General features: G+C 43.4%; 1 protein-coding gene across 10 annotated transcripts in view; it reads left to right on the top strand.

Moving 5' to 3' along the window:
- The window catches only part of TIAM1 (TIAM Rac1 associated GEF 1), a 394514-nt gene that overhangs the window by 294100 nt on the left and 76106 nt on the right, over positions 1-24308 (top strand). For 9 of the 10 annotated variants that reach the window (XM_086675833.1, XM_086675832.1, XM_086675835.1 and 6 more), the window contains 6 exons: positions 4136-4360; positions 6206-6391; positions 11922-12068; positions 14442-14516; positions 17268-17438; positions 24101-24205. In XM_086675833.1, the coding sequence (XP_086531959.1) occupies positions 4136-4360; positions 6206-6391; positions 11922-12068; positions 14442-14516; positions 17268-17438; positions 24101-24205 (909 nt within the window). The remainder of the gene's footprint in view (positions 1-4135; positions 4361-6205; positions 6392-11921; positions 12069-14441; positions 14517-17267; positions 17439-24100; positions 24206-24308) is intronic. The other variant, XM_025912922.2, reaches the window with a different exon arrangement.

Raw genomic sequence — 24308 nt, 5'->3', positions numbered from 1 at the left:
CCTGGGCCCCTTCTAGAGGCATATTTTTGTTTTAAAATTTAAGTTTGTGGGGCACCTGGGTGGCTCAGTCGGTTGGGCATCCGACTTCAGCTCAGGTCATGATCTCGCGGTCCGTGAGTTCGAGCCCCGCGTCAGGCTCTGGGCTGTCAGCTCAGAGCCTGGAGCCTGTTTCAGATTCTGTGTCTCCCTCTCTCTCTGACTCTCCCCCGTTCATGCTCTCTCTCTATCTCAAAAATAAATAAACGTTAAAAAGAAATTTTAAAAAAAATAAAATTTAAGTTTGTAACTTAAAAAGCAGAGCCTGTATCAGGGAATTTCAGCTCTTTCCATCAATTCTTCACATCTTATGTCAGACTTGTAGGGATTTCCTTTTCTTTGTGCCTTGGGGCGGGAGGAGTTTGGGAGTGGAGGGTTCTAATGGAGGCAGAGGTGGGCGAGGGGCAGCTGGCGGTGGCAGGGGTGGGGTGGATGCTGACCTCACTCTAAGCATCCACGTACCTGCTATTTTTACAGGAGACACGGTCTCTCCTCCTCAGTAGCACATGCCGCCTCTGCACGGATGGCATCTGAAACGCTCCCAACAGTGTCCCTTTGTAATAGGTGAAAACACCATCTTTCCTAAAGTCTATAAAAGCTCCTTGTTTCCACTGAGCTGCATGTACCAAGGAGAAAGCATGTTTCAGCTCAAGGAAGCAGCTATTTTTATCAGATACTGCCTGACACCGTGGACGACAGAGACATAGCCCCGCGAAAGGGTCGTGCTGTTTGGGACTTCCATTGCAAAATTATAGGGAACACCTTTTAAAGAAAAATGGAATCTGAAATATATTATTTTGGGGGATAGCTACAGAGAAATTAGATGTAAATTTAGGGTAATATATCTTAGTGTTTTTTAAAAAAAACTTTCTCTTAAAGTAGAATATCTACACAGAAAAGTACACCTTTTGATGGTGTTTGATTAGCTCGTACACCCACGTCATACATGCACATAACCAGCACCCGGACCGAGAAGCTGAACTTGGCCGGCACCCCAGAGCCCCCCGCCCCCCCTGGCTTGTGGGTTCTTCCATTTGCTCTCCACCCTCCCCCCGACACCTACCAAAGAGGTACTCTTCTGACTTCTCGCATTGCTTTTGCCCATTTTTGTACTTTATATAAATAGAATCCTAGTCTGTATTCTTGCATGTCGGCCTTCTTGTCCTCAGTGTGTGAAATTTATTCAGGTTGTAGTCTTTCATTCTCATTGCTGTATGGTATTTCATTGTGTGATTCTACCACACTCATTTCTCCATTCTGCTGTTGACGGGTGTTTGGATAGTTTCCCGTTTGGCCCACTGCAAATTATGCTGCTATAAACAATTTGGTACCTGTGTTCTGGTGAGCATATGAATGCATTTTTGTTGAGCATGTGCCCAGGAGTGCGTTTTTGGGGTCGCAAGGCATGCATATATTCACCTTTTTTTAGGTAGCTTCAAAGAGCTTTCCGAAGCACGTAGACCAGTTACTTCTCCAGCCAGCAGCCAGCAGTGCGTCGTAATTCTGGTTGCTCCGTATCTTTGCCATCACTTGGTATTTTCTTCCTGGAAGCTTTCCTTTTAGGAAAGAATCCTTATGAGATTCTTTTTCCATCTGAGCTGATACCTTCCCTAATAAACACATTTAAAAAAAAGAAAGAGGAAAAATAACTCCACTTTTTAGTAAAGAAACGCACTGATGCTGTGGCACAGAGAGACTCCGAGGTCCAACACTGTACCTTGTCCTAGGCGGGAGCAAGCGTGGGGCATTTATCTTATGTGGGAGGACCCGGAACTCTGAATTTTTCTTGAGTTACTTTGTTATTTATTTATTTATTAAAAAAAATTTTTTTTAACGTTTATTTCTGAGAAAGAGCATGAGTGGGGGAGGGGCAGAGAGAGAGAGGGGGACACGGAATCCGAAGCAGGCTCCAGGCTCTGAGCTGGCAGCACAGAGCCCGACGTGGGGCTCGAACTCACAGACCGCGAGATCATGACCTGAGCCGAAGTCGGACGCTCAACCGACTGAGCCACCTAGGCGCCCCTCTTGAGTTACTTTAGAGTGATCTACCAAGATAAAATGTAAGACAGTGACTTTCTAAGAGGAGATACACATTAAAAATTTGAAGCAAAGTTATTTAAGCCTTAAAGATGAGTCTCCTGTACAGACACGGGCACCCTCCCCACCCCCGCCAAGAAGTATTTACCTCTGATTTCCAGTGTTGCTATCTCCTCTTCTCCCACTCAGTTTTCACAAAATGATTCCATTTGCTTCCCTCTGCTGTTTTTTCATGAGGATGTCTAGCTTATGGAAATCTTCTTTAGACAGAGGCACGTGTTTTGTTATATATGTAACAACGGCCACATTGTTTACATTTGTCCAGTGTGTCGGGGCTCTATTGGCTGATGCCATTTCGTAACATTTGTTGTCATTTTCTTTGTGGAATACAAAACTGATGGAATTCAGAAATAATGTAGACACCTGGGGTGGTCTTTGGTTGTCGGTACAGAGTAATAGGCGGATGGGGACCTGCTGGTGGAATTTTGTTTGCAGACTTTCACTCAGATGAGTTTGGAAACTAAGAAGACGCATCACAGAGAGAGGAAAAAAAAATGAGTGTTTTGTGTGTGAAAATGATGTTGGCTGTTACTTTAGTATTGAAGTGGCTGAATAGACCTTTTCTTCAGTGATCTAATTTCTGAGTGTTTGTTAAACCTCTCTGGGCTTAAGGGGATACCCGGAACATTCTAGCGTGTCCTTACTTATAAATACTCAATTGACTGGGTTCCTAAAGTCTTAGTGATCATGTGTTTCTGCAGATGAACTGTCTCCCCCAAGCTGTATTTTGACTTTTGCCTTTCAGAGCACCTCGAGTCACTTGGAGGTTGCTTGTGTGTTTTTGGGGGTTACCATTTTCTTTAAAGTGACCTGGCCATTCTTCACTGCCAGGTGGCCCCTCTTCCTGGGTACTCCCGTGTGTCTCCGAACATAATACTGCATCTGGCTGCCTTGAACTTCTTCCACAACCCTAGTTGTGTCATTGCTGCTTGACTCTGGCATAGGGCCTTGGGATTTGGGTCACAGCAGTTCACTGGGGGCAGGGCTGTTGTGCCTTCCTTGGCCAGTAACGTCCCTTGGCCTCATTCCCACTCTGGAACCACACATCCCTCTCTGGAAACTGACCTTTGCTTCATAGCAACCCTGTTAACTAGAAACTAAGCTCTTTGTGTAGGATTATCACATATACAGGCGTCTTAATTTGGACTGCTATAACAAACGGATAAATAAATAAACAGGTGGCTTATAAATGACAGACGTTTATTTCTCACATTCTGGAGGCTCGAAGTCCAAGTTCAGGGTGGCAGCGTGGGAGGGGCAGGCCGGCTCCCTGATTCGTAAATGTTGTCTTCTCTCTGGGTCCTCACTCGGCAGAAGGGGACTAGTTAGCTCTCTGGCCTTTTTTTTTTTTTTTTTAATTTTTTTTTTAATGTTTATTTATTTTTGAAACAGAGAGAGACACAGCATGAGTGGTGGAGGGGCAGAGAGAGAGAGGGAGACACAGAATCCCAAGCAGGCTCCAGGCTCTGAGCTGTCAGCACAGAGCCCGATGGGGGGCTCGAACTCACGGACCGTGAGATCATGACCTGAGCCGAAGTCGGATGCTTAACCGACTGAGCCACCCAGGCGCCCCTCTCTGGCCTTTTTATAAGAGCACTAATCCCCTGCATGAAGACCCTGCCCTCATGACCTAATCCTCTCCCCGAGGCCTCGTCCTCTAACACCACTCTGGGGGTGAGAATTTCAACCTTTGCATTTGGGGGAGATGCACACGATCATTCCATCACAACAAGTGAGTTCAGGGAGTACACAGAGTGAGCAGACACGGAGGAGGCCTCCTTCCAGACAGCTCTTGGGGGCTGGGGGTGGGTGCAGTTCGTCTGGCCTAAGGCCTAATGTACTGTCTGCAGGAGGAGGTCAGGAAGGTTAGCCTTACTCATGAGGTGTCCAGACCCGTCACCTTGACTCCGTGCCATTGCTTCTCTCGAAACGCCCCTGGTCCACTGCCGATAACCTAAGAGGAGGCTGTTTCTTCTTGCCCCCCCCCCCCCCCCCCTTACAGACCACCAGCCAGACGGAGCTGGAAAACTGGATCACCGCCATCCACTCTGCCTGCGCGGCTGCCGTGGCGAGACATCACCACAAAGAGGACACGCTCCGGCTCCTGAAGTCCGAGATCAAAAAACTGGAACAGAAGATTGATATGGATGAGAAGATGAAGAAAATGGGCGAAATGCAGCTGTCTTCGGTCACCGATTCGAAGAAGAAGAAGACTATATTAGATCAGGTAATCGTCCTTCCATGTTTCGACTTGGGCGGGATCGTTATGGGTCTTTCAAGTGCCTCCACGTCTTGGCATCACAGAGCATCATCGCTTATCTTGTCAGCCTGTCATCCGGGCTGCTGAATTCTTTATTGTGACTGTCAGCGTTCCTTACCCGTCGTTCGCAGCCGATTGTTACGAGCTGAAGGGAACAATATTACATTGAATGGGAGACAGAAATCTAATAGAGGAGCCTGCCCCCGCTCCCACCACCACTGCTGTGCTATTCTGGGGCATCTCTGTCATCGCCACGTCTGCTGGTTTTCCTTCCCCACCTTGTCCGGTTCACGAGTGAGCTCCACTGTGGGGAGATGCAAATTTAGGCAATTTCGGCAAGGTGGAGTGTGTTTGAAAAAGCGTGTGCCTAGCTGCAGTATAGGATCATAAGTAAGTATATTTCATGCTAAGAAAAGAAAGCAGTCACGAGGTAACAGGAAGGTTGTGCCTTCTACTCAGTTGTTTCAAAGTCCACGATGAGCCATCTAGTCGCGCTTTGAAACTTTGTCTTAACGGTTAGGAAATCATCGTGGGAATCAGTGAGTTTCAGGAATGGAACAGTGGATGGTGTGGGCCAGCAGCTGGTTTCCCGTGGTTTCTCTCCCTCTGTTACCTGGCGCTGTCTTTGTTTTCACTGAGGCAAAATTCACGTAGCATGTTAAGGCGTACAATCCAGTTGCATGTCATACGTCCACAGTATTGAGCAACCACAACCTGTGTCTAGTTCCCAGATGTTGTCATTCACCCCAGAAGGAAACTCCATACCTGTTAAATTGCTCCCCTATGCTCCTGGCATGCTGCCTCTACGGATTCCCCAATTTCGGATGTTTTTATACAAGTGGAATTACACAACATGTGACCTTTTGCGTCTGAATTCCTTCACTTCACGTCACGCTTTGGGATGGACCCACATCGTAGGGTACATCAGTCAGTTCTTCATTCCCTTTTACGGCTATGATTCGTTGCCCACACTCACCACAGTTTGCTTATCCGTTTGTCCGTTGATGGGCCATGTTGGCTGTTTCCACTTTTTTTGCCGCTGTGAACAGTGCTGCGAACATGCATAAGTCACAGTAAAAAGTAGACATCGGCCATTAACCACTGTCCACGTCATCGTTAACATCACTGAGCCTTGGCCTATATACCACATCCTGTGCCAAGCTTATTCTTGCATTATCTCATCTAAATATCACTTCAGTCTTAGGAAGTAGGTATCGTTTTGCCACTCTGAAAAGCGAGGAAATATCTTGGACACACTCTGTGGTTGGAAATTTATTCCAGAGCCTGGGTCTTCACCTTCTAGTGTCTTCTGCCTCCCACCGTGGGCCATGTGCCACTCCCCTGTTCCCAAAAGCTGTTGGGCTCTGATCTTTAATTCACCTCCCTTTCCTTTTTCTCTTTGTCTTCCTATGAAAGGTCATCTCCTGGTAAGTCCTATAATTCTCCAGTGGTAAAAACCCTGCAGATTTTACTTCCCTTGGGTTTGTGGCCCAGAGCTTGGAGCTGATGGCCTAGAAAGCCCAGAAACGTGACATTGTAACCAGAGGACACAGAGCAGCTGACATATACTTTCTGTTTACCAGACCGAATTTATGACTGTGGGTCTTTGTGAAAAAAACGTGTAAGCTACGAAAACAGTGATACTTGAGATGCTGTTCCCTAAGAAATTCGGGGTACCTGTGGTTTACCCCTTAGGATTAAAATCAATACCTTGACAACGTGTGGTTTTGTAACATTCGTGTGGGATGAAGCTGTTAACACTTGTTTTCCCTTTTCCTCGCCTTTCCTTTTTCCATATTTTCACCACCGTAGATCTTCGTTTGGGAGCAGAATCTCGAGCAGTTCCAAATGGACCTATTTCGTTACCGCTGTTACTTAGCTAGCCTCCAAGGTGGGGAACTGCCAAACCCCAAAAGGCTACTTGCTTTTGCAAGCCGACCAACGAAAGTGGCAATGGGCCGCCTTGGAATCTTCTCTGTATCATCCTTCCATGCCCTGGTGAGTCGAAGCCGGTGTGTTTTTAAGAAATATTTCTCTTTACTATTAATCCTGAGCAGGACTTGACAGGAGCCGCTGAAGTGTTTTTCTAGTTCACTGCTGGGTGTGGATTTCTGACACGTCCTCTGCGGTGGGTACAGATCTTCATTTGAGTCTGTTCTGAAATGTATTCCTTAAGCCTCTCTTGATGGGGCCTAAACTATCGTGCGAAGAAAATAGGAAAGGTATTATCTTAAGAGATCTCTGCATGTAGTGTTTGTTCGTAACTGATGTCCTCTTTAGGCAGTGTTCTGGTTTTAATCCAAATACAGTTTTTTTTTATATTAACCTTATGTAAATGTTAAGCGGAGAGCTCTCTCATACAGAAATGCATTCTCTCTCTCTCTCTCTTTCTCACACACACACACACACACACACACACACACACCCCATATATTGAACACAGATCTCTTTGGTGATCTTCCTTTCATTTTATTTTTAAATACTGTAATTTCAGAAATCAGTTCTTTACAGTCATAACTGTACCTGCTGCATTTGAGGAAAGTAAAGATCTTCCATGATTTTCCAGCCCAACATATGTATTTGCTTGGGAAGGAGAATTTGCATCTGACCTCCGGAACGGCAGATTGCATCGTTGTGTTGTGTGTTTGCAATCTGTAATTTTATGTACTTGCTAAATTGCGAACAGCTTTATGTACGTTTGGCTCCTTTCTTCTCAAAAATTGCTATTGCGAGTAACATGGTTTCAGCCCATCCAAGTCAACACCCACTTAAAATGTACTGCACCTTAGCACATTTGCTGTGGAATTAAATGTTAAGTCTCAGGTTCCAGAAACTGCTTTGGAAAACCTTAGCTCTGCTGGGCTTGGCTTGCCTCCCCTCGTCAGCTGTACCCTTCAATTGAATTCAGAGCTGCAATTCAGTCAAAGGCGTTTGTATTCTTTATAAATAGATTAGCGTCATCATTCAGATAATTAGGGGTAGATTTACATTTTTAAAGAAGTCTTAAACCAATTTCTGGACTTATTAAAACTGGCACCCTGATTTGTTCTGCTAATTACGACTCAGCTCTTGGTCTTTCTTGGTCTCCCTTGGTCTTTCTTGGTCTCCCACCTCTTCATATAGCTGTTAAGTGCTTTTTTTTTTTTTTTTTCTTAGTAATGGGTCAGTGTGCTGTGATGAATAAGTCTTCCAAATGTTTTTGAGTTTGAGGCTCTAGGACTGTTTCTCTGAGACCCAGACACCAATTTGTAACTTGACCAAATCTCAGTTTTTGTATTCTGCAAAAAAAATAAATTAATTAATTAAAAAATAATAATAATAAAAATTCTTGTCTACTGCATGGTAAGAATGTCGTAGATTGAAGTGGCATTTTTGTAAGAGAGCTCATGCCTCCAATGATGCAGAGTCCGTATTAATTCTAAACCCCAAGCATCCAAATGACTTTTTCCTGTTACTGGGCCTGATAGATTTGGGAGAGAATAAGTTTGCTATCTATCTAAAACTTCTTTTCTTTAATTTTCTTCAAAGCCATTGGAGCTAACTTTATTATTATCCTTCCATAACTTATCTTCAGACCTTCTAATTGCCTCTATCTCAATATCTGTGATTTGTGTGTACTTTTATTTGGATGGGCAGACTGTTAAAATCTGGCCAGCTGAAGATAGGGATGGGAGGGTTAGTAATTTAGGCATTTTGGTGAGTGACTTTAAAGAAGAATATTTATTTATTTATTTAGGTTTATTTATTTTTGAGAGAGAAGGGCAAGCAGGGGAGGTGCAGAGAGAGAGGGAGACAGAGGATCCAAAGAGGGCTCTGCACTGACTGTAGAGAGCCCGACACGGGGCTCGAACTCACGGACCGTGAGATCATGACCTGAGCTGAGGTCGGACTGTTAACCAACTGACCCACCCAGGCGCCCCTTAAGAAGCATATTTAAGTCCTTATGTGCAGCTTCCTCTTCCTTACCCCCCACCGTCCTCAGCTGCAGTGTGAGTCTGGGTGTCTATATGCCTGTGTGTCCTCACAAACTTCTCTTTTCCACGAGGGGTTTCACTTCACACAGAACAAGTTCAGCAGGCCGGTTAGGTGTCTGCCCCTGTTTGTTGTTCCAGTTCCTGCAGGAGATCCCAGGAAGGGAATTTTACAGTCTGATTTATTAGATACTTATTTTTTCCTCTACTTGTTGTCATTTGACCCCAGAGAGGTCCCCCCCCCCACCCCCCATTGAAACATGTTTCAATTTAGCCTTTGTCCAGACTTATTTTTTTTCTTCTTTTAAGTGAGGGGCAAGGGAGGAGGAGGTGTGAGGGCAGGCGGGCTGGGGGTGGGCGGGGAGATTTGGGCTACAATTTAAGCCCCATTCACCAGGAGGGCTTCCCATAATGCTCAGTGATTTGCAGTAATTAACTGAAGGGTCCCCGCTGTACTCTTTGAAAGAAGGTTATCATTGTTCTTGTTTGCACAGATGAGCAGAATGATAGAGTAATCAGGTTCTGGCCACAAAGGGAGGCATTGTCTGGGCAAAGATCATTGAGAAACTCTTGAGCTCTTGTCTGCTAGTTCTTTTGCCAGCTTCCCCCCCCCCCCTGTAAATCCCTTTGCTTATTTTGAGTCATTATTGTGTTGGGGGTAGCAGTTACTTTTGCAGTTTACAGGGCCCCCAGCAGTGCAGCATAGTTACTGTGAGAACCCCTAGTGAAGGGCCCATTTGTTAAACAGACTCAACCAACTGGTCAGCCGGTAACTGAGAACATTTACGTTGTGTAAGTTTCTCTGCTGGACTCTGTCTTTCTAAAATTGTAAAGAATTACTGTTGTGACCATGTTATATGTAGGATCTCTGCTTTTGCTTTTTTTTTTTTTTTTTTTTATGTTTACTTATTTTTGAGAGATAGAGAGAGAGAGAGAGAGACTGAGACAGAGCAGGAGCAGGGGAGGGGGAGGGAGGGGGAGGGAGGGGGAGATACAGAATCCAAAGCGGGTTCCAGGCTCCTAGCCGTTAGCACTGAGTCTAACGTGGGGCTCGAACTCATGAAACAAAACCATGACCTGAGCCAAAGTCGGCCACTTAACCAGTTGAGCCACCCAGGCTTCCCCCTGCTTTTGCTTTGTGATGTTGGTTTATGTATTTTATTCATTGAATCAGCAAATACATGTGAGGCCTGGCATATGTCATTTATTCTTCTTATGATTAGGGTTATAGCAGCAAACAACTCAGAGTTCTTTTCCTATTGGAGATTCTTATGGGGGGAGATGCATAATAAATGAGTAAGCAGTTAAATAGACAGGGTAGGTGCAGGTATTGATGTATGCTATGAAGGAAGTGAACAAGGTAATAATACATACATATATATATATATATATATATATATATATATATATATATAAACAGTGATACAACAGCCATATATTTGTATATGACTGCCTGTAGGTGTCTGTGTATCTACAGATAGATTTGTCTATTTATAAGTAGATATACAAATAATGAGACCGAATAGGCATTTTTGTTTCCTCTCAGACTTTTAACTTTCACACCACTTATTTAGTGGTTCCTAGCCTCATTTTGTGATGATAAGCTTATCTGATACTGAAATCGTCATGTGTGCGTGTATGTATGTCAGCACATTATAATTTATTCCTTTTGCAGCTTTTGTTTACCTTTGACTCAGAAAGTGATGAAAATAGGGAAGAGAAAATGTGTATCTATTTAAAGTAAACACGTGTCTTTTGGTCTGTGATTTTGTCCCCCTCATCCCCTTGAGCACAATCCTAGTCTAGACCTCTTTCTCTAACGTGGTGTTGGATGCTGCGTTTTTACATGCCTCAAGCTCGGAAAATATAAGACCGCTTCCTCATCTTCCTATCTTCATTTGGGACCAAAATCTTCCCCCTCTAATACCTTTGCAGGGAAGCTGTTCTGATTCCTGTTTTTAGTGTCTTTGCCAGTCTACCCATGGAGCGTCCAGGGTATTTACCCTGTCAGTACTGAAAACCCCAGAGAGGCGTGCCTTCTAACAAACGTGCTGACAGCTGGGGGGCCCCTCTTGTTCCCCAACGGGGTTTCATCCCCCAGTCTGATGCCAGTTGGCACCCACCACACTGGGAGTTGCCCGTGTGGGAATCTGTGACAAGTAGGTTCCAAGACTCATCCCCAGCAACAAAGGACGGGTGGGGAGGTTTCATTTCAAGTCTGACTCGCTGTACCTCCTGGCACTCCCTTATTTGAAAGGAGAGCCTGTGGGTGGCCTATTGAGATTTCCTGGCAGAAGTTCCCTCAAGTTCCTGGGACTTTGCTTTTAACCTATGGATACACTGCAAGCACGAATGTTGGCCTGGGAAGGACTTTGTGGGATCCTCACAGAGATTCAGGGTCTACTTGAGCAGTTTGTAGAGAAGCAGATTTGAACTTGGGGTGTTCCTGTCTGAAATATTTGTCTGGGCTGTTGGCATCTTGCAAATATCTCAACAGAGTGGAGCTCCTGCTCCCCACTGCTTTTTTTTTTTTTTTTAAACAAAATAGAACTTTTATTCCCTTGTATCTAAACATGGGACATGTAAGGCTAATAAGGTGGCTTCACCATTTTCCCGGACTTGGGTCCCGTCCATCTTCTTGTTCTAAAAACCGTGAAAAGGGTTCTGTCTGAATGTCCTAGAAGAGTTAACCCACGGACCTTCCTTTGTCAGGAAGGAGAGAAGTGAAAGATAACGGAGATCCCTCCCTCCTCTTAAGGACGGTTCCTGGAGGTGACAAATAGCCCTTCTGCTTAGCTCCCGTTGACTGGAAGTTAGTCACAGGCCCATGTCCTGCTACAAAGGAAAATAAGTCAGCGTTGGGTAGTCATGTGCTCAGCTACGTGTGGGGGTTTCTCTGACTGAGCTAGAGGGAGAATGATATAGGGGGACAACCATCACTTCCCTACGAAGGAAATTGTGTCGTTCTGAGAAAACTAAATAGAAAAATTGGTACACTTAGATTTCATGTGGAATCACAGGAACCAAGAGGTATTGTTTTCGCTATTTTTGCCGACACTCAGACACCACTCTTCTAGAATGTAGAAACAGCTCTAGAGCATTTAGGGAGAATCTCAAGATCGTATGGTTAGCTCAACTTGCTGCTAGAGTTCAATCCTGTGACCAGAAGGGCATTGAATTCTTGGAAACATTACATACGCATCCTATTGTTATTTTATATATTACTGTTTTCCTGATGGTTTCAGACAGTGGTTGAGTTTGCCAACCTTTCAATTATATTTGGACTCCATGAAGGGCCCTCGAAGTCCCAATATATGGGAGTCACAGATTAAATGCTTTGGTGATGGGCTGGCATGATGGAGGTATGGTTGGTCTTTTTAAAAATTTTTATGAATTTGAAGATGTAACTGGCTTTATTAAGTCATTCACGAACGGGCAGCATCCCTCTAGCAAGTAGAGGGATGCTCCCTGGGCGTGTAACTTAGTAGGGACCTTGAGGAAGAGGTGAGCGGTCCTGACGCATTTCTCTTGTCGATGCTGTTCCTCGACGACCTCAGGTGGCAGCACGCACTGGTGAGACCGGAGTGAGACGTCGTACTCAGGCCATGTCCAGATCCGCAAGCAAGCGAAGGAGCAGGTTTTCTTCCCTTTGGGGTCTGGACACTACCTCCAAAAAGAAGCAGGGACGCCCCAGCATCAACCAGGTGGGTTCCAGGGTGGGCGAAAGAGCAGGCACAGATTGCTTCCATGGCCACCTCAACTTGGGATGCATGTGCATGTGTGGTGATTTATTGGTACTGGGTGGTATTTCGAATCAGCTCACTGACACAAAGACGTTGGTTGTACTAGACGCTTTTAATAGCTAATGTGTACTCATGACTTTGAACTCTGCTATTAGTCTATCACCAAGCTCCAGTCTCCCACCTGCATCCTTTGCAAACCCTGGCTAATTACAGACCTCCTGAAAGTGCACAATTCATCCTGAGTCTTCGGAAAAAAGCGGGGCTTGTTGATGAAGCCAAGTGGGCACCTGAGCACAGGGCTTTTTAAGCTGCTTCTGGCGTTGGATCAAAGGTGGCCTCCGGGGAGGTCAGATTGTTCCTCTGCCATTAGCTTTTTGGGGTTGACATGAAATGGGGAGTTCCCTTGTCTTCCAGTATGAGAAATCAGGAGTCTGAGAGTCCTCACCACTGCCATGATGCCCTTCTACCCAGATGCTGGGGCTCGAAGGGGATCTCGGTACCTCACGAATGGCATCACCGAGAGGTGTACCACAGGGTCAGTCCTCTGATAGCCACATGCTGTGGCCTTGTCCTTTTTATCCCTTTTAGCCAAGACCGCCATCCTGCTAGAGTCACTTCTAGGAACTTCTCTCCATTGTCATTGTCATTCTTCTTTGGCTTTGTGAAGCAAGTGGCTCCGGGACTGCTTGCTCGTGATTTAGGGACTGAAGGAACAGGGGTCTTGGTCTTTTCAGGAGAAGGAGAATGTTGATTCATGGGTTATGGTGGCCGAAAAGTGAAGCACTGAGCATGTTGGAGGTCATGGCTAGGATTCCCAGTTTGACCTGTTCACTCTGTGCCCTTATGCAAAGTGAGAAGCCAGTTGACTAATTTGATAAAAAGATCCCTCATTGTTTGTTCTGACAGTTCCAGCCATTAGCTTACACAAGAACTGAAATTTAGAAGAGACAGTCCTGAAAAGTGACGTCCTACGTTCCTAACTGACCACCACACTCACTGTTTAAACGTGGGTATTCTGTGTCGCTGATGGACGTTGCAGGAGACCAGATGAGCAGGTGATAAGTGAGCCTTAGACTGAGCATTCATGCCGTTTGGTCTGTGGTCTTTGGAGAAGGCAGAGCATCAAGTCTGCTACCAGGTTTTGCTTCTGTGTAAACCTGAAGAAGAAACAGTGTGGAGGAAGGTCACTGATTTATCAAAACACTCACGCAAGAGACTTGATGTCTCTGGACGAAACGTACGTACAGAAGGAAGACATTCGCCACTAGGATTTCTCCCCTCCCTTTGGCAGGTGGTGGTGGCGTTTTGCGTGAATCCTCCTGTGATGGCAGGTGACTCAGAGCACCCACTAAAATACATGCCAGGACTTGGCAGTTGGGAACTGGGTTCGAACGTCTTTTCTGTCACAAGCCTTGGTTCATGCGGTGGTAACTGTATCGGGGCCAGCTTGTGTCAGAGTCCATGGCTGCTGAAATAGATGCCTCAAGTTAAATGAGGTCCAAGAGAATGTTTTAACGTATTTCAAAAATCAAAGGACGATACCATTTCCTCGAAGCAATTCTTGTTCCTGTCTCTTAAAGTAAGAGTTTATAAAAACTTCCTACTTAGCCATGAGCATACCAACAGAAATCTACTTGTTAATTCAGGACTCTGAAATGGACACAAATGGTGTGTTTCTATCTATCTCATTTGCATCGTGAGAAAGGCTTTTTCTTAATCATGTGTAATATCCTTAGAGTACCTGGCTGGTTTAGAGCCAGAATATAAAACTTTCTCTTGTCGACATGTTTAGATTTTGACTACTGAACAGAATTCATTTAATTTCAAAGAACAGACAAATTTCTGTCTTTTTTTCTTTTTCTTTAATTAAGAAAACCTTTTCTGGGATGTTACGGAAAGCACTCTAAATGGATAGTCTCAGGTTCTGCTCAGCAGAGTATGAAAAGTAAACTAGTTGTTGATGAATATCTGATTGTATATGTGAGGGAATTGTGGAAACTGTTCAATGTGAGCAAATCTAGTCCATTGCTTTTGCAAAAGCTTATTTTCTTTACAACAAAATGACTTATCCAGATCTAGAAGCCAACTTTTTCTTTTCTTCTTCTTTTTTCTTTTGAGTTTGTTAGAGTTATGGGAAGTGATCCAGATAGAGGATCATGTTTTTCCTGGTCTGCTACCATGAATTACGTTCCCTATTTATGGAGCTGATATAGGAGGATCTGGAGACTTCTGTCATGTGTTCCAAGAGCCACGCTCATTTTCCATCCCCCTTCCCATGCTTCATTTGCCCTCTTGCCGACAGGCCTTTTTAAGATGATACTTTTGTATATGCAGGTGTTCGGTGAGGGAAGTGATGCTGTAAAGAAATCTTTAGAGGGAATATTTGATGACACTGTTCCAGATGGCAAGGTAAAAATAAACCCATTCCTTTTCTAAAAGTACCGCGAATGTGTCAACATTACACAATGCATTGGTTTCTTGGGATCCTAAAATTAAGTGGACTGTATTAAATGCTGAAATGATCAAATCTTTAAAGTTATGTAACAGGTCGGTAAAAGGTGGACAAGCATTTTATGCTTAAAACTTGGTAACAATAAGGACATTCTCCTGCCAACATAACATTTTCAATACTTATCATTTGGATGTATCATTTTCCATCTAGAATATAAGAGGAAATTTGGGTTCTGGGGAGCTGAATATCTTATGTCCTTGCCAATTGCTTTTATCTACAACTTCCATTCCCAAGAGGTGAGTTCGTACTGCCCTCCCTCTCTGCCCACACATGCTGTGTTGTTCCCATTAATTCAAAGAACTGTTCTGATAGTATATTCTTTAAAAAAAAAAAATGCTTTTGCCTCCTGAAGACAAGTATTCAATTAAAGATTCACAGACTTGTTCTAACCTTGTGCCTGGATTTAAAAGGGGTGGTCACACTGCTCTGATTGAAAGCCCATGAAGAATATTGATTTTTGTTTCCTCTGGGCTACTTTTTTCAGCCTCTAATTTAAATGGACATCCCAAGCTTTAAAGACCCTAATAGTGATACCAGTAACCTCTTTGTTCAGGGGGTTCTGTTGTTGATAACGTGACCTTGGAATGATCCCCCGGTTCTTGGGCTCAGGATCAATATGACAGAGAGTTCAGCTCTCGGTTGCTGTGCAACCAAGCAGGGGCGGTCAGCGGTAGCACAGCCCTGTGTTCGAGATGGAGCCTCTGAAACAGAGTGCAGCGGGGAGTTCTGGCCTTTGGAAGGGGTGAGGGGAGAGGAGTGGCCAGGGACAGGCCTGTTGTCACTTTTGTGCTCGAACTACTTCTGGATTATGTCCCTGTAGATACAAATGCAGCTGTCCTTGGAAATACCCATCCATGCCCCTTTCTCTGAAAAACTCTGTCTCTGATGAAATCTGATGAAATTAAATCACTGTACCTACGTGCAACACAAGCATTGTTTTTGATGTTAATGAAGCCATTTCTGAAGTTAGCTAACTCATCTTGCATACTGTTACTAGTTCCCTTTTAATGTTGGGATAGCCTCTCCAGGCAGACAGATCCTGGACCCCAGGCACAGAGCACACAGATCCTGGAACCTGCACATGTTTTTCCTTTGGATTTCTCTGCCCCTTTTGTTTGTCCATTTCTCTGAGATATTTCTTTATTCTTCTTCTTGGCTGGAGTGCCTTGATCTCAAACAGCAGTTTAGATGCAAAACTTGAGTTGATCCAGTGCTAAGGGGCACTTATTTAATATGGCACATGGGGACAATAAAAAGATTCCAATTATAGTTCATGGGATTTAGCCAAGTTGATTGCTTTTTGCTTTTTGACAATCCCTTCCTTGGGGTTCAATTTATCCGCAAAAGTGACATCATTCAAAGCCAGAGCTGAAATTGTCTTCTTGGTTGAATTTAGTTAGTAGCCTTTGCAAAAATATTTCCCCCATTCTCGGATTCATTCTTGTTTTGAATAGAAGCTATGACGTTACCGCCTATCAGCCTTAGTTTTAAAAATTGTTTCTTGTAATTTTCTAATACCAGCCTTGTTCTTGGTAACCTATAGATTTGTATTTACTGATCAGTGGCCTGGTTATAAACCAATAATCAAGTCTTGTCTAAGTACATCTTGCCCATCAATATTGTTTTTACATTGCTGAAATCTGACATCATTCTTTTTTTTTGTTTTTTAAGTGTATTTATTTATGTTGAGAGAGAAGGGGAGGGGCAGAGAAAGAGAGAGAATCGCAAGCAGGCTTCACACTGTCAGCACAGAGCCTGATCCGGGCTCAAAACCATGAACCAAGAGATCGTGACCGTGAGGTCATGCACCAAAACCAAGAGTTGGGTGCTTAACCGACTGAGCCACCCAGGCTCCCCTAACATCATTCTTTGTTTGCTTATTTCAAAGAAGTTGGCCCCTATTTCATTGTTCTATGGAATGTTTTAGCTTCGCTTGCTTGGATTATCCCAGCTGCTGAACAAGTACATCTTTTCCCATCCTTATAAACATGACACTACTCCTTGACCCTCAGGCCGAGTAGTGGAAGAGGATGGAGTGTGGCAAAGGCCTAAAAAGGCCACACAGCTCATGCTTTGAGGTTCTCTGAACCTTGTCTGGGAAACGGAACTGTCTCCCTCCCAGAGCTGTGCTGGAGGTCAAGTGCAAGCACAGAAACGATGCTCCCTGTAAACGTGTAGTGCTAGAACATCATCTTTTCTTTAATAATTTCCTTGGGGCCTCATTGTTGCTTTTGAAACATATAACCCACTCAGTAGATATTCTTGTAGATATTCTTGCTGTAGGAATTCCCTGTTTAAGGTGGATTTGTGGGGGAAATCCTAGCAAGAAAGCTGAGCTGAATGAATGATCCATTTCTTTCCTTCTTCCAAATTTCAGTACCCTCCCCGCCCCCCCCCCCAACTTACACAGTGCCCACCTGTGGATGCTGTGGACCGGGTGAAAGGTCTGCCTCACATCTGAGAAATCTCTCCTTCCCCCATTAAAGCTCCTTTGTCAATAGTTTCCTCTCTGAACATCCCCCTCTGTCCCTGACCAGTGCTACCATTTCCACTCTGGGCCATTTTCATGGAGACAGTGAATCTCTGTGTACAATCCGGATAGCAAAGCCTGATGACTGCCACCCGACTAACTTCATTTCTTATCGTAGAGGGAGAAAGAAATGGTCTTGCCCAGCGTCCACCAGCACAATCCCGACTGTGACATTTGGGTCCACGAGTATTTCACACCATCGTGGTTCTGTCTGCCAAATAATCAGCCAGCCCTGACGGTCGTCCGGCCCGGGGACACTGCCCGGGACACCCTGGAGCTGATCTGTAAGGTATGAAGGTATTGGGGGTTGCCTCCTTGAGAGGAGCAGAGTGGGCCAGAGGAATCATCTGTGGCACGCGTGAGGATTCAGAGACGTGTGAGGGAGGAAGGCGCTTCGAAGGGTACCTCCATTTCCTCTCACAGCTTTGATTTCCTCTGTGATCATATGCATACTAAGTGGAAGTGAATTCTTGGGCTTTGGGAGGAGAGGGATTCTTTTTTTAAATAGCTTCTTTCAATATGCATGTCTCATAGATTTGAAATAAGTGAATTATATGCTCATTGCAAAAATGTTAGAAAATTTGGGTGAAGAGCAAAGAAAATGAAGGCCACCCCTACAAGGTCTAGAAGTATCGCCGTAAACATTCTGGCATTTGCCTAACTTGTTTTGTGCGCGCGCGCGCACACACACACACACACACACACACACACACACACACACACACACGTTTAGTGGCATCATATTATGTGTACTGTGTGTAACCTGCTCTTTGACAGTAACTGACGCCACAGCCATATGGGTAGGGAAAAACTGAAATAAATATGTTTGATCTCCGTGATGGGAAGTTCCCTTTCCTGTAAACACATAATTAGCCTCTTACTATGCGTGTGTATGTGACAAATGCCTGAGTTCACTTTCTCTGCTGTCACTTCTAAGCTGCAGAAACTTCCGATTCTTTTCCAAAGTCAACGTGGTTTTATTTTTCACCCCCCTGAAGGGCACCAGATGAATTGCCTGGAGTGAGGGAAGGAAAAGAGAAAGAAACGAGCCTTTTTCGTGTGCTTGTTTTTACTTGTACAAAAGTATCAGCACTAATAGTTTTATTTAGGAGTTCTGTCGAGTCTGAGGAGGAAATGATGTTTGCCCATTGTACAGATGGAGAAAGTGAAGCTCAGAGAGCCTTAGCTCCAGGCCCAGCACTCAGTTGCACGCAGTCAGTTGCAAAGGAGAGACTGAACCCACATCTACCTGGTTGCTCTGAGCCTGTATCCTCTCCTGCGCCAGGGTGGTCATCAGGAAGGATGGTCCATTAGGGTCAGAAGAATCCAGAATATATTTTTTAGAGAGCATGATGGCTTTCCCCAGGACCCCTAAAGGGCAAGCAGAAACCTTCCCGTCATAATTTTGTCCTAGAAGAAGTTGGATGGATACAGTGACATTTTTAGGACCTCCTCACTCAACACAATGGTTTATAAAGACTGAATCTATTTCACTACCAGAACAAGTACCTCAATGCTGTAATTCTGCAATCAGCAATTTCGGAATTTTTTAAAGAAAACAAATCACTAGGGCCTTTGTAAAGAAAAAATATGGCTCTTTATATGAGTGGGAGAAATGAAACAGTCTGGCTCAAATAAGCCTTATGTGGAAGAAATGTAGAAGGGCCATTTGTTTTAGGACAAAGCTAAACTCAGCCCCCACATAGGTGTTAAAAATAAATGATACTCTGTTACATGCTTCGAATCCTTCATGTACGTGAATTCCAGCTTTTTGAAGATAATGGTATTTCTGTTCACATTTTTCATTTTAATTACTTAACAAAATTAGTCTATTGAGGATTTCTGCATTCTTTTATTTATAGATTAGCACGATTCTTTAGAGACCCATTAATATTCCGCAGAGCTGTGGAAGTCGTTCTCAGAACTGCAGCTGAAGGTGTCAAAAGTAGGACTCCGGTGTTTTTTTTTTTTTTTTTTTTTTTAATAAAGTCAAACCCTGGAGGTCTTTCCAAGGGGATAGCATTGCTTAAGCGCCTCCTGTGTACATTGGCCTTGGATGCAATTAGGGATCAGAGGGTAGGTCATAGTTTTCCAGTGACCATTGATTGGTGGAAACTTGAACAATGAGTGGGGAAAATAGTGATGGGCCCAATTTTAGGTACTTTTCAAGCTTTGTTTTGATAGAAACTAAGAGAATGATGAATGGTATTGTCACGACAACTAGAGACTATCTTTGGACAGCAAGTGGGACCTGTCCCTGCATAAAGTGTTCATATCTATCGCTGGAAAGGTTTTTGATGGCATCGTGAGGGCACAAATCCCTCTCTCTAACAACAGAAGGTCATCCCGCCCAATTTTCCCTTGGGTCCTCAACTCTTTTCCCCCAAACATGGAAATAAAGACAAAAACAATGGTGTGGAACAAGCTAAGTGTCGTGAGTTTAAAAATGGAAAACTTTTGTATGCACTTGAAGAAATTGATGGTCTCTGGAAAAGCACCCATGTAGGATAAATTATATAGTGTGCTGAGAACCAGGTGCCTTCTAAAGCTGGCTCCTTCTTTGGAAAACACTTTATTGTAATTAGTGGAGCCAATTTTATTCTTAAGAGGGAAAGAGATAATGGGGTAACAGTGCCACATGTTATTAATGATCTAATTAGTGGTGAGTGTTTTTCTCTTTGGAGGAGGAGGGACTGAAAAAAAAGGTGATTGTCAGAATGTCTGTCTTTTATTTCTTTATTGTCATTCTCAACGTCGGTGATGGATGCTTTTTCTAATATTTAATAATCAATCTCTTTCTTCTGTCTCTTGCATTCAGCTCATTCTTTTTCCTATTCTATCTGATCCACATCCTTTCACATCAGTTTGTCATCTGCCATCCGAGCACCAGTCAAGTTCTGGTATAGTAAATGTTTCAAGATCTACATTTCATGTACAGTTCATGTTATAGATGTTACGAAAATGATTGTTGCTAACTATAGCAGGTAACCACGTTGGCCTGTGGGTTTTCGATATATTCTGATCATTGCAATTACCAAAATAATTGCAAAAAATTCATTCATTCATACTCACTGATACAATTCATGTGTGACCATGGGATGAGTTTTATTTCATGCCATCACTGTATTGGCCTATGACTTTTTGATTATTCTAAAAACCATTGGCATTAAAAAAAAGAAAGGTCACCTTGAAGAGGAAGATCAATCTTTGGAAATTCTGCAATAGCACTTGTGTGTGTGTGTGTGTGTGTGTGTGTGTGTGTGTGTGTGTGTGTGTTTGCATGGATTTCTATATGTGGTAACTTTTATGTTTCCCCAAGAAGTTTGACTGAATTGGAAGAGAAAACCCTGATGGATTAAAAGATCATGTTATTATCTCTTGTAATTGGCTCAAACTATTTATTGGGAAAAAAAAAAAGTACATTGTGTTTGCTATTTCATCCTTTGAAGTGGATGCAAATTAAAAGAAGATATATGCCAACTAAACTAATACTTGTTCTATGGTATTTTTATCTTCTGGTATAACTTGTGGCTACATTGCCTCAAAATGAATCAAATGCTCTCTGAGTAACTTAAGCACATGCATATTGGAACACAAATTGGTACCACTTAAATTTTTCCCTGAGTTTCTCTTGAATTAGGAAGTTTTCTCTTGAATGTTTCACAAGTCTGTAGCAGGACAAATATTTGGACTTGCTGTGTTAACATATTCATTGATACTTGGAATTCTTTTTGCACAAAGATGTATTGTGAACATGGTAAATTTGCTCAACCTGCAGATATTTGGGGAGCAGAAAATTCTTCTTGAGAGTTCTGATGATCAGATTTAATTCATCAGGATCAATTAATTCATTAGGATTTTGCCTTTACGTTAGAGCAGCCATGACTAGTGAGGGCTTGTAATTGAGAAATCTTTACCAAAATGGGAGACCCTCAGGTACACTACCCATTTTTAGGGTAACTGTTTACTGACCAATCTAAGGGCTCCTTGGGTGCAAGTAAGACCATTAAAAGTTTTATCTGTTGCATGTGCCATTTTCATTTTTTAAAATTATCAAGACATTATTGTAACTTAAAGAAGTTTGACAAAGATGATGATGGAGGGGAAGGTGCCAAGAATCGGCCTCATTACCATTGCTGTATTTACCATTCTTTTGTTGTCCTTGCTGTGTCCCTCTAAGTGAGGTACCTAGACGGCTGTTATTTTTTGCTCTCTGTACATCTGTATAAATGTTTCAGCACAGCAGCATTTAAGGCGTGATGAGAACCTCTCTACTCTTCATCAGGACCATCTTAAGATCTTTGGTGCCTGACAGGGGGCTGTCTCTCCCACTGAGGGTTCAGGAACCACACGCTTCTTAGGTGAGGTTGCTCCTTGGGTCTGACTTCCAGAAAACGGTTTAAGTGTCAGCCTTATTGAGAGTGTCCACAAAGTGTTTATTAATGATGACAGTAAGGTTGCCAAGTGAATTTGTTCCTGTTAACCAAGACCCCATGAAGTTTCATCGCTCTTTTCATCCCACCTCAGTCAGAAACAGATGGCAAACACAACTTTTTTTTTCTATTGAAAGATTTCGGTGAGGACCTAGGTAGGTGGGAAGCATTTGCAGCTTCTGTCTCTGGAGGGAAACTTTTCCTATCATCTTACCCTAAATATTATTATTTCATTTGTTTGTCTCAGCAGCCCTCCTGTAAGTACTAGGTAGCCCACTGTAAAACTTCACTGTTTTGGGGCACCTGGGTGGCTCAGTCAGTTAAGCATCCGACTCTTGATTTCAGCTCAGGTCATAATCTCAGGGTCGTGAGATTGGGCCCTGTGGTGGTCTCTACGCTCAGCTTGGAGCCCGCTTAAGATTTTCTTTCCCTCTGTCTGTCTGTCTGTCTGTCTGTCTCTCTCCCCACCCCCGCCCCTCCCCATGCATGCATGCTCTCTCTCTGTCTCTCTCTTTCTCAAAACAAAAACAGACAAAAAAACCAACAAAAGCTTCCCTGTTATACGCTTCTTGGGATTACCCATAATCATTCTTATTACCTTAGACACCATCCATCTGGGTCTGTCAGACCCTGAGCATTTGACCTCCGTAATACAGACAGTGACAGCCTGAAAGTCAGGTACGTGGGAATGTGTTGGCTCAGCAGTATCTGTGGTCACACAGCGGGTTTCAAACTATCACTTTACTCAGGAGAGGATGCAGGGTAGAAAACTTCTTTATCATTCTCCTAGGTGCTCAGAACGAACTCATTTCCACTTTCTGAAAATGTGCTTTTGTAATAATGCAGGATGCCTATGTTGCATGTATTTTTTTAAAAAATTTTTAATGTTTATTTATTTTGGGGAGGGAAACAGAGCATGAGCACGGGAGGGGCAGAGAGAGAGGGAGATTCAGAATCTGAAGCAGGCTACAGGCTCCCAGCTGTCAGCACAGAGCCCGACGCGGGGCTCAAACCCACATACCGTGAGATCATGACCTGAGCTGAAGTCGGATGCCCAACCTACCGAGCCACCCAGGCACCCCTGTTGCATATATATTTATTTAAAAAGCAAAGCCACCACCGCCCCATCTTCTGTTTTCTGCCCCCCTCTTCCCCACAGCCACACACACGGTTGAAGGCTGCATTTATGTTTTATTAATTTTTATATCTGCAGTGTTTCACACAGCATCTGGTACCCTTAAGATTTCGTTAGATGGGACTGAATGACTACTATTGGAATAATTATCGGAATTTTCTTAGTTTAGCCTTTAAAATTCGGGGGGGGGATCAGGGTAGGTAGAAAGAGGATTAAGCCAGCAAAAGATTAATTTTCACTTATATTGCAATAATTCTCACCAGTAGAGCTTTGTTGTGAAGAGATCTAATATTTATGAAAAATTTCAAACTCATGTAAGAGCAGAGAATAGTGTAATAAACTCCTGCGTATCTGTCACCAAGGTTCTATAATTAACCAAAATTACCAAATTATGCTTCATCTGTTTACTCATCCCCTCCCACCCCCTGCTCTGGATTCTTTTGGAAGCAAGTTTTAGACATCCTATCTTTTATCTACTAGTGCTTTGGGATGCATCTCTGAGGGATAAGAATGCTTTAAAAAGTGGCTTCACTTAAGCGTTTTCTAGCAATACATTTTCAAGCTGCCATGTAACTTTCAAAGAGCATTTTCTTACATTTTTCTCTGCATCTTCACGAATGCACGTGGAGGATTATTTATAAAGCCACGTTGCGACTATTGCTTTTACCGCAACATTAAATCGAGGGTGACTCTCTAGAGGAGAAAAATCCGTCGACCCATTCTGAACCAAAGGAGTAGGCCTGGAAATTTCAACCCTTAACTATTTTAGAATTGTTTTCTTTGGGTAAGTCATTCAATGTGTTGCCAGTGCTGGACACATGCCCGTCTGCACTGCCCCCGGAGGGAGTCTCACTTGGGGTGTATATAAATAAGACTGAAATCCAAATGCCTTGTCTTCACGCTGACTCGCCTGCAAATGAACTATTAGCAACTGTCCCAGTGTCCCCATGTGGCTAGAAAAACAACGTTGCCAGGGCACAGCTTTTCCCTGTCACTGTGAATCTTTCCTTACTGTTTCTGTGACTTTTTCTTTAATCACCTCTGTATGTTTGGAATTATGTTGAAGGGCCTCCCTGATCTGATGGGGTTCTGTTGCAAAACCAGTGTTAAAGAGGGTAATGACTCAGATAAGCAGAAGTGAAGATGTGACTCAGTTATTTCCATTGAATCATAAGCTGTCCGTGGAATATTACTCATCTGTTCAATGAAAATTCGTTTCAAGTTTGAGTTTTAGAGGTAAACCTCCTAGGAGGTGTAGAAACCATACGCCCTCCCCAGTAACAAATCTCTATGATTCTTGGGGGATAGTGATAATATGTCAGTGGTGCACTAAATGCTCCTGTTTACTATTGAACGTTTTCTTTTTCCTTTCTTTTGTCCCAGACACATCAACTGGATCACTCTGCTCATTACCTGCGTCTGAAATTTCTAATAGAAAACAAAATGCAACACTACGTTCCAAAGCCCGAGGAGGACATTTATGAGCTGGTAATGTTTATGACGGTTGTCCAACTACATTCTGTAGGAGATTATTTTTAAATTATATGTGTGCTTGTACTAATTGTGGTTGGTGAAGTAGAACGAATTCTAA

The sequence above is a fragment of the Puma concolor genome, chromosome C2 (genome assembly GCF_028749965.1).
Source record: "Puma concolor isolate L17-30 chromosome C2, mPumCon1.1.hap2, whole genome shotgun sequence".
NCBI classification, from domain to species: domain Eukaryota; kingdom Metazoa; phylum Chordata; class Mammalia; order Carnivora; family Felidae; genus Puma; species Puma concolor.
The sequence above is the reverse complement of the archived record's forward strand: the minus strand, read 5'-3'. Positions and strand labels throughout refer to the sequence as shown.